Below are 10,772 nucleotides of genomic sequence, written 5' to 3'. Positions count from 1 at the left end.
GAAAAGTGGATCAGTGGAACATACCAGATGAAGAAAAACCTGAAACAATTAACTCAAGTAACTGTGGGTTCAATAAACCTGGTAACACAAATGATTTGAGGAAGAACTCTCTATTTGACAAAAATAAACAGAAAAACTGTAACATAGTTTGGCAGAAAATGAGTTTAGATTAACATTTTAACCCATATGTCACAATAAGATCAAAATCAAAATATGTGACCTGAATATTAATGGTCATACTATAAAAAAATTAGGAGAAAAATAAACCAGATGTTTTTTGTTTATTTGTTCTTGAGACTAGGTTTCCCTATTTCCACCTGTCATAGGTCTGATCCCACTACTGATTGTCAAAGCTTTAACCTGAAGCCTTGAGTCTGAATTTGAACTAAACACAGTTATCCACTGTGTAACCCTGGACAAGTCACTTAAAACTTTCTGGGTTTCATTTTTTTTACCTCAGAAACAGAGGTGTTAAACTAAACTTATAAGATCCCTTTTGGCTCTCAGTCTTTGATAGTAGCATATTATATAAAATTATAATGACAAAGCATGATTCCTAAGATATGAGAAAAATGTATTCTACACTTTTTTTTTTTACAGAAAGGAGAAACTATGTGTGGACCACTACAGAAGGCAGCCTTGGTTGTCACCTTTGTTAGTTTTGTTAAACTGTCCCCCTCATTCCCCCTTTTTATTCTTTGTTCTAAGGGATGAAAGATGCTCAGGAAGGAGAGGAAGATATAATGGGAAATGTAAATGATATAAAAACAAAATATATCAACTTTTTTAAATTAGAAAAAGCTTTAGAGCTGGAAGGGATTTCAAAGGTCATCTAATCTAATCCTCTTCTTGTACTATCAAAAAAACTAAAATCCAAAAAGGTTAGGTGACCTTCCCAAGGTCACACAGGGAGTAAATGTACCTGGAGAACATAAAAACCAAAACTGAATGATCTGTCATTCTATAAGCACGCTTGACTTGGCTGAGATGATAAAAAGGCACCTCTCCCTTCTTTGCAGAGAAATATTTGCTTCTGCATCCACTTGATGTGTTGATTAGTTTTGCTGGCTTTTTTCTGCTTATTTGTTTGTTACAAGGGGCAGCTTAATCGATAGTGAAAGGAGGACAGGAGGAGGATATCTTCAAAAATACAGCCGAAGTTAAAATATATCAATACAGTTTATAAAAGGTACATTTTAAAATATATTGGCAATTCAGTATCCATCTTTACAATTCCAGAAATAAGTTTCATTCTTCATTCCTGGCTAAGTTAAAATTAAGTGACTATTATGAAATAGAACTTTTATTTACCTGGAGGTGTTTGTTTTGTGAATGGTTCGATTGTCTGTGCAATATTGATACTATGATCATCTTCAACTAACTCTTCTTCCACCTCCAGTGGACTCAAATCACAAAAATAATCCAGGTCATCATCTAGACTTTAAAGAAAAAATTACACATAGCAATCTCAAAAAATCCTATAAAATATTTATACTATTAAAATTGAAATGCAGTAACAGTTCATATGTACATAAAGCCTTAAAGTTTAAAATGCACTTTCTTTACAACAAAGCAATAAAATAAGAATAACAACTATTATTAGCCCTTTAAGAATGAGGAAACTGATTTGGCCAGGGTCATTAATTAGTATTACAGAATTGTAAAGAAAAATTTTAATGGCATTTGTCAAAGACAAGTGACTATTTATTACATGTAGTTAACTGAACTATATTTTTTTACATGCATTCAAACTTATTTAGAAACAAAATTTGTAAATTCTAACAGAACTATATTAAAGGTTGAAAATTCTACAGTATATGTAATAAAGTTAAGAAGCGGCAAGGCATAATAAAAGACTGTAGTAACAGAGGGATAACTGTAGCAATCAGAATGATATGGTTGGTTTAAGTCTTATTTCTGACCCATACTGACTGTGACACTGGGCAAATCCCTTGACTTCCCAGTGCCCCAACTCTTTAAGATTATAAATTATAGAAGTTGTTCATTTGCATTGAAAAAGAGAATTTTGTTACTTGAGTTTTCTACACTGATGAAATCACAGGTTCAGAGGATGTGTGTGTGTGTGTACATGTGTATGTATATATATAATATATATATAGTTCCCATTTGTGTATAATATATATGAACGAATAAAGACAAATAACAGGTAACATAAATGTGTGTAAAAAAAAGTAGTATAGAGAATCACTCTTCCTTACTCCACATAGTCAATTACTTGCCCAATTTTATTATTCCTACTTCTTAATCAACTCTCACATCCAAGCTCTTCTTCCTACACATACATCCACCACCTTAATTCATGTCCTCGTCACTTCTCACTGGCTTCCTAATTGGTCCTACATTTGGTTTCTCTCCTCTCCAATCAATCTTCCACATCAGATATGAAACATGCAGCAACCCACAAAACTCCAGATGCTGCCTGATGCAGATTAAGATATAATTGGGGGTTCCCCGATTGATAAATGGTCAAAGGATATGAACAGGCAATTTTCAGAAAAAGAAATTAAAGATATCTACAAGCACATGAAGAAATGCTCTAATTCACTATTGATTAGAGAAATGCAAATCAAAACAACTCTGAGGTACCACATCTCACCAGCCAGATTGGTTAAGATGACAAAACAGGAAAATGACAAATGCTGGAGAGGATGTGAGCAAATTGGAACACTAATGCATTGCTGGTGGAGTTGCGAACTGATCCAGCCTTTCTGGAGAGCAATCTGGAATTATGCCCAAAGGGCTAATTGACCCAGCAATACCACTCCTAGGGTTATATCCCAAAGAGATCATAGAAGTGGGAGGAAGACCCATACATACAAAAATGTTTATAGCAGTTCTTTTTGTGGTAGCAAAGAATTGGAAATTAAGGGGGTGCCCATCAATTGGGGAATGGCTGAATAAGCTGTGGTATATGCATGTTGTGGAATACTATCGTGCTATAACAAACGAGGAGCAGACAGTCTTCATATTTACCTGAAGAGGCTTATACTAACAGATACTGAGTGAGAAGAGTAGAACCAGGAGAAATTTGTACACAACTGCAGACACAACGTATGTGTGATGACCAACTTTGATAGACTGGACTCTTCTCAGCAATGCAGTGATATAAGACAATCCCAAAAGACTCATGATGGAGAGAAATGTGTGCATCCAGAAAAAGAACTAGAAAGAACTGAGTTTACATCCAGATGGAAGCAAAATACCTGATCTTTTTCCTTTTCTTGTTTGGTTTTATGTCCTCTTTACCATTTTTCATTCCATCTGATACAATCGATCTCTATAACCTGACTGATGTATAATGTGAAAGTATTTACAGATCCTATATTTGACTATATGCCACCATGGTGGGGAGGGGAAAAAGGGGAACAAAATGTGAAGCTCAAGGAATTGTGGAATTGAATGCTGTAAACTAAAAGTAAACAAACAAATTAATTTTCAAAAAATTTTAAAAATAAAAAAAAAAGATATAATTGGGGGACGGCTAGGTGGCACAGTGAATAGAGCACCAGCCCTGGAGTCAGGAGGACCTGAGTTCAGTTCTGGCCTTAAGACACTTAACACCAACACAAAAAAACTGCCATGTAACCTTGGGTAAGTTACTTAACCCTAATTACCCTCCAAAAGGCAAAAAAAAGAAAAAAAAAAGATATAATTGGGAAATATGTAAAAAAATAAGTAAAAATACAATACAGATGTTAATATGTGGTTTTCTAAGTCAAAATGCAGCCTACAGTGATCTTTTAAGGATGGTTTAGTGGCCCCCATTTCTATTTGTGATTGACACCACTGTTCCACACTGCTACCAAAGTGATTTTCCTTAAGTACATTATCAGACCCATGTCACTCCTCAATTCAAGCAACTCCTAAGGCTCCATTAGTACCCTTTAAGAGCAAATTTATAATCTCCTCTGTTTATCCTTTAAAGTCCTTCATAACCTATCCCCAATCTATCTTTCCAACCTCATTACGTATTATTCCCCTTCTAAACTTGACAATCTGGCTAGCTTCCTCTCCATTCTTCAAAAAAGACACTTTACTCTATCTCCCATCTCAATGCCCCTGCACATGTATCCCCCACACGTAGAATGCACTACCTCCTTACCTCTGCCCCCAAATTCCCTCTTTCTTTATAACAGAGTTCCAGCAATACCTTTTACATGAAACCTTTCCTGACCCTGCTCCCCTCTAATTCCCTCTCCCCAAGTACTTGGTATTTATTATTTTTTATTACTTTGAATACACTTATCAGATATACTTGTTTCCCCCAATAGAAGGCAAGCTCCAAGTCTTTACATTTGTATCTCTGGTACTGTACACATAGTATGGGCTTGGTAAATACTGATTGAAAATTATATATTACTGTTATCCATGTTTTTGTCTTACTCTTTTTTTGTGTGTGTGGAGGGGGTAAGGAAAGGCAATTGGGGTTAGGTGACTTGCCCAAGATCACACAGCTAGTTAAGTGTCAAGCGTCTTGAGGCCAGATTTGAACCCAGGTCTCCTGAGTCCAGGACCAGGTGCTCTATTCACTGCACCACCTAACTGCCCCATTTGGATCTTACTCTTTTCTTAGACTGTTAGCTCCATGGAGGCAGACTGATCCTTACCTAAATGTATCTTCTCTAGCACAAAGTACTCTTCACATAAGTTGCACTCATTACATGTTGTGAATAAAGCTAAAATCATAAAACATCCCCAAATTATTCCCTAGAAAAAGAGAATACTGACAAAGGTGCCTTTCATTTTATGTAAGGAAATTCTAGGGTAAATCCCAAATAAATAAAGATAATGAACTTCGTGTCAATTCTCTTTTTTTTAAAAGAAACTGGGGTTGAGTAACTTGCTCAAGGTTACACGGCCAGTTATTTCTGGGTGTGGTGCTAAGCATCTGAGCCCGGATTCGATCCCAGGTCATCCCGACTCTGGGGCCAGTGCTCTTACTCGCTGCACCACCTGGCCGCCCCCAATTCTCTTCTTTCTGTCTGTGTTCTAACGCTCCAAAAGAAAAAGGTGGCAGTGTTTCTGGGAGAATTTAAATAATTAAAGACAAATATGTACCTTTCATTTGAAAACTGCAGATAACTTTAACAAAGATGTAGGAATTCCTGCTTGAACGCCCTGGAAAATTGCTCTTCTACACTCTACGTATATATACTACTTTAAGACAGGGATAAGCCTTGGACCTGTGACCAATGGAAACATTGTGATAGCCAACTGCAATTCCCAGGCAAGGAAACCCCTTCCATCAAAGCAGATCAGCACCTTCTCAGCAATTTCAATCTATGGTAACAAACTGCTTCTCTTATACAGCTTTAGTTTTACTTTATTTCTAAACTTCCCTCCACTGTCATACATAGAGACACTTATTATCTCTACCATATATTTTGGCCATTTCTCATGTTTAATTCAGCATAGCTTAATACGCTGTCCTAGAATGTTCTGTAATGGCTTTTTATGTGTGTTATTTCTTTAAGTAAACTACAAGCTCAAAAAAAATTTTTTTTTAATTTTTAAAAAGACTTAAGTTCCTCAAAGGACAGAACAATTTATGCCCTTCTTTTGTGTCTTATACCACACTATCCACAATGGGGACTCAACACTTTACAAACTCTAAAACTACCATAAAAATGCTATTATTATTTATCATGCTAATTTAAAAACATCTCAGTGCCTCAAGAAACATGGATTCAAATTAAAACACACATCTCAATTTTAATCTTGGATTATTCAAATTGAAAGAACACATATAAAAATGTTATTCATATACTTTAGAATGATCAATAGGATAGCCAGATACATTAATTTAACTTTAAATCTAATATGTTTATGTTCCAATCTTGGCTGTTTCTGAGTAAAAATAAAGAGGTTCCTTTCAACCAGGTCTCTATCTTCCTTCCTATGCACCAGCTCCAAACCATACCACATGGACTCCAGTCATTACCCCCAACCCCTCCCCAACTAGATCCTTGGGCTTAGTCAACCAGCATTTATTAAATACCTATTAATGTGCCCATCACTATGTAAATACTGGGGATAGGAGGGAAAAAAAACCAAACAAACAAAAAACCTACTCCCAAGAAGCTCACAGTCTACATGGAAATACCCTGGCCTCTAATAGCTTAACTTTTACTTTTTTTCCTGGAACAAGCCTCCACTTCACTTGCAGGCCACCAAGTGCCAGTAATTTTCCCTTCCAGCTTCCCTTTATGTACTTGTTTCTCCTATTAGAAGGCAAACTCCTTGAGGACAGGCCCTGCAGTGCTGGCTTTTATTTATATTTTCAGTAGTTGTTATAACACCTGCTATGCACTTGTGTGCTTAATAAATGCCTTATCTACCTATCTCTTCAATCAGAAAAGATAACTGAAGCTAACAACATTCAAGTTACTAGGTTTAAATCTCTCAGGTAAAAAAAAAAAAAAAAGCAAATTTTAAATCTAGTTTTCAAGAGCCAGCAGTAGTAGGGATACAGGGATATCATACCAATTCACATTCTTCTTAAACAAGTCACAAAGGGGTTTTGTAGAATTTATTCCTGTATTTTGAGAAAATGATGCTGCTGAGTCAGTGGGCAGAGACATAACTGGATCTGATGAAGAGTTATCCAACACATCTATCAGCAAATAAAAAAACATAAGAAGTACAGATTGAGATACTGACTTTTCATAGAACACTTATCATAGAGCTATTTAAGAATAAATTAACTATGTTGAGTATGTAACATCTCGTCTCCATAACTAAACTATAAAACCCATAAAGCAATATCTGATTTTTTAAAATATCCTCCCCAGTACACAGTCATTTCTTATATTATAATACATGTAGTAAGTTCTCAATAAATATTCAATGAATAAAATCTTAGGCCATGTTCATTTGAAGTCAACAAAACAAAGGGCAAGGTTATATAGAAAAGCAAAGTATAAATATTTTATATAAAATTAAGATTCAAAAAAAGTACAAGTCCTCTTTTCTCAGAAATTTAATGAGAAATGCTTTTTGCTCTAATTTGATAAGATTGGAAGTGTCAAACAAATACAATTTTAATTTAAGATCCTGAATATCTATTCACATATCAAATATTTCAGGAAGTATTCTCTTAAGATTAACTAATTTTAATTCTAAAATCGATAATCGTAATTATTACCTATAAAAGTAAATATAAAAGTATTGTTTGATATACGTTAACTGGTGAATTGAAAAAAAGTTATCATAAAAGTACTGAACCCAATAAAGTTAATGACTGGAATAGTCAATGTCTAAATTTAGGAAATAATGGATAAAATTCTAAAAAGGAATTTTTATATGATCTTCTTTTTCCTTTTTTTTTGGGGGGGGGGTGACATTTAAGTACCAAAGCTACACTAATATAATAACTAGAGATTCATAAATAAGTAGCTGATACATGTTTATGGTGACTTTTACCAAGATATAAATCAAATTAAATGTCAACATGGAACCAGAGCTAGATCTGCTACATAAACTACTCCCTACAGTTCAATTATGTATTTTTAAAAGTATACTACAATAACATTTAGTTAATGCATTATTTCTTCGTTTCAATAACTGGGATCTTACTAACATGAGAATGTGTATATGCCACCAAATATACTCCCTTAGTGTTTTGTTTCTTAACCCAACATAAAGAAGCTTTAATGGGTAGGGAGGGAAAGGTAGGAACAAATGTATTTAAAAATGACAGAATCAGACTGACTCATATATTTGACTTATAGGTTTGTAGGACACTTATAAAGCAGCTATTAGTTTACTAAAATAATTGAAAAAATACATTATTTGTTATTTATACTACCATGAACAAAACTTTCTACAGGCATAGTATGCTAATTTTCTAGTGCTGTCCTGTCAAACTGTTTCATTATGAACATTAAAACATACAATAAACTTAATCTTCCTACCTGTGTAGGTAAGAGATCTTCTGCTTTTACATCTGACCTGATTATCCAAACCAACAAACTAAAAGAAATAACACATTTAACTTATATTTAATACTTAAAAGCTTATCTTAAAAATACTCACGTTTTCATTTTAAGTTAAAATATAAAACCAACTTTTACAAGATTTTTATAACACCTCAGTTTTAATACAAATACATTTTTTGAAAAATTCTATTAGGCAGCGAAAAATTTTTAGGACAATTAACCACAAGGAAGATGAGACCACTTGAATTTGGGGCCATACTGATCTTATATGATCCTTATAATCACTCAGTAAGGTAGACAGAACAGATAAATGTTCCTACAGATGTCCCTAATAAGGTCCATAACTCTTTGTACACTGATCTATCAAGTCATTAAAAGCTTTCCTCCCCAGGATTCAGCACTTTATGTTTAACCACTTATACATATAATATTGTGTATAAAACACAATTTATTAGATTGTAGACTCCCCGAAGGCCTGCTTTATCTCAACTTTTTGTATTCTCCGTAATAGCACAGTGCTAGGAGCCCTGGAGATGGTTGATAAATGCTTCTTGTGCTTTACCCTTTGCACTTTTTAAAAGATGTGAAAACTGAGGCTGGGGATTAAGAGATCTGCAGTGCGAGTCGTCCTTCCGCGCAGCTCTTGCCCCCAAGGGAAGCAGCTATGTGTAGTGAAGGCACCGCCGCCCTGAAAGGCACGCATCCTGAGTTTCAGTGCCAGCCCTTATCCTCACTAGTGCGCTGGCATACTTTACAGTCGAGGAGACACAAGGCCTTGCTCGGAGTGCCCCTCAGCTCCCAGGCTAAGGAAGGCGCACTCCGTCACCCTGCCAGCAAGGATCCTATCAGGGAAACCTATTTGGGGACATAACCGCGGTAGAGATCGGCTGTGCTTGAGTGCCACCTATGTCAGTTAGTACAAGAGGTTTTTTCTATCGGGGCAAGATGTGAGGAAAATCTTGACAATCGAAAAAAGCCACAATTTTAAAAAGAAACGCAAAGTAAGGTGGCTCGCTGGGAGTCGGGCTCCAGGCAGGCAGCTGACTTAGGAAGCGAGAAGACCCAAGCTGGAATGCTGATTCGGGACACTTGGCAGGTAGCCGCGGGGTGGCTCCTCTCAAATTCCCCCTCCCTCATCCCGCGCCGGTAAAACAAGCCCCCGCCCCTCCGTGAACTGCCGCGGAACTCTTCTCCCGACCCCGAGCTCAACCCGAGTGTGCGCGGCTAACAGTAACCCCCAGGGCCCGGCACACCGTGGGAGCTTCACGCCGCGCGTCCAGAGCTCCCACGAGCGCCAGCTCGGGTTACTCCCTCACTGCCCCTGACTCCCGACCCCCTCCCCCGAGGCGCGCGGGCCGGGCGCTGGAAGGTTACCTGAGGCAGGGGAAGCGGGGTCCCGGCCTGCAGGACCCGGGGACGACACGATGACTTTCCCTGGCGGGGAATGGAGGGGGAAGGGGACGAGAGAGCCGAGCGGGACCCTGGAAGCCCAGCGGGATTCAAAAGGGAGAAGAGATAGTCGCCTTGCCCTCTGACAGGGGGAGGGTTTACCTCATATGGGAAAGTGCTACCGATTCCGTAACGGTTCTTGAGGCGCTCCAAGGCCGCGTCCTGACCCGGAGGCTTGACTATTTTCGGCTCCATGGCGCGTCTCGACTTCCTGGGCCTGGCTCACGGTGGTCTCCCGGGGAAACCGCGTTCCAACCTGGAGCCGAGGGGGGCGGGACTTCGCGACACCGGAAGTACGTCATTGACGCAAGCGCTTCGGGTCCCGCCGTCCTTCCCAGCGGGCGGGGGGCGTGGCCGAGCTCGGCAGACGCCGCAGGGATGTAGAGCCTCAGAGCCTGAGGCGCCTCGTGCCCACATTTGGGGTGCCGGGGCCATGAAATCGGGTATTAATATCAGGCATTCAGCCGACAAGCCTTTAAGGTTTCGAGGCCAGGAATGAGGCTTGGCCTCGTGTCGCCAGGAAAGAAAAGCACAAAAACCAGACCCTCGGCAAGGTGGCGGCTAATACGTATAAAGGACTTAATGATCACGAGGTAAAGAAATAAGGGCAGTCATCTTTCAAGATTGAATTACCAGATAAGGCGAGTCTTCGCAATAAAAACGAGAAGATATCGATACATAAATAATGTAAACATAGAATATATCAGTAACAAATAACAGATATGAACAAAAATATTACTTTGAACTTGTGTAATTGTACTTACTTTTAAAAAAATTTAGACTGATTTTGTATCGCTACCTCACTTTTTTTTGGAGGGGGGAAGGCAAGGCAACTGGGGTTAAGTGACTTGCCCAAGATCACACAGCCTGTCGTGTCCCAGGCCACATTTGAACTCGGGTCCTCTGGACTCCGGGGCCCTGGTCCTATTCACTGTGTGACAAAGGGTGATTAAACTGTAATTACATCTTGGCCATCGGCTACGTCAGTTCGGCCGATTCCATCTCTACGAGTTGTGTATGCATTTAGGCGGATTTTATATTCCTTTTTAAGGTTGAAAAGAACAATAGGGAAGGAATGAAAACAATTTGCATGCACTTGAGCCTGGAGTCCAAGAGAGGGCTTAAGGTTCCTGGAAGTTGTTCAGAAAGTTTATGATTTTTGGAGGGTGGGGAGAAGGGAAAGTGGGACAAAGAAGCCCTGACTGCAGGAATGAAATGAAGCGAGTTCAAAGGTTTTTCCCCCTTTAATCCCAGGCCTACTGTTTGCAGCTTCCTCAGTCTAAGACATCTAATTTGCACCTTCTAAAACACATTTTTATCAATGCCTCCTTCCTCTTAATTGCACATTTTAAAACCTTGGGCTAT

The 10,772-nt window shown here is 38.4% G+C and overlaps 1 protein-coding gene across 16 annotated transcripts in view; it reads right to left on the bottom strand.

Annotated features, from left to right (window-relative positions):
* Nucleotides 1-10,147, bottom strand: part of CCDC138 (coiled-coil domain containing 138) — a 90,942-nt gene extending 80,795 nt beyond the window's left edge. The window contains exons 1-4 of one of the 16 annotated variants that reach the window (XM_069094024.1): nt 9,510-9,725; nt 7,935-7,992; nt 6,505-6,634; nt 1,312-1,439 (exon numbers count right to left, since the gene is read on the bottom strand). In XM_069094024.1, the coding sequence (XP_068950125.1) occupies nt 1,312-1,439; nt 6,505-6,634; nt 7,935-7,992; nt 9,510-9,602 (409 nt within the window). In that variant the 5' untranslated portion in view covers nt 9,603-9,725. Of the gene's footprint in view, nt 1-1,311; nt 1,440-5,079; nt 5,198-6,504; nt 6,635-7,934; nt 7,993-9,509 lie in introns of those variants that run through there. The other 15 variants (XM_069094018.1, XM_069094016.1, XM_069094017.1 and 12 more) reach the window with 15 other exon arrangements.
* Between the last annotated feature and the right edge of the window lie 625 nt (nt 10,148-10,772).

This window comes from Petaurus breviceps, unplaced genomic scaffold, assembly GCF_028583685.1.
Source record: "Petaurus breviceps papuanus isolate PSGF00001 unplaced genomic scaffold, PetGlider_PUasm1.0 214, whole genome shotgun sequence".
Taxonomy (NCBI): Eukaryota; Metazoa; Chordata; class Mammalia; order Diprotodontia; family Petauridae; genus Petaurus; species Petaurus breviceps.
Note: the sequence above shows the minus strand (reverse complement) of the source record. Positions and strands in the feature narration are given on the sequence as shown.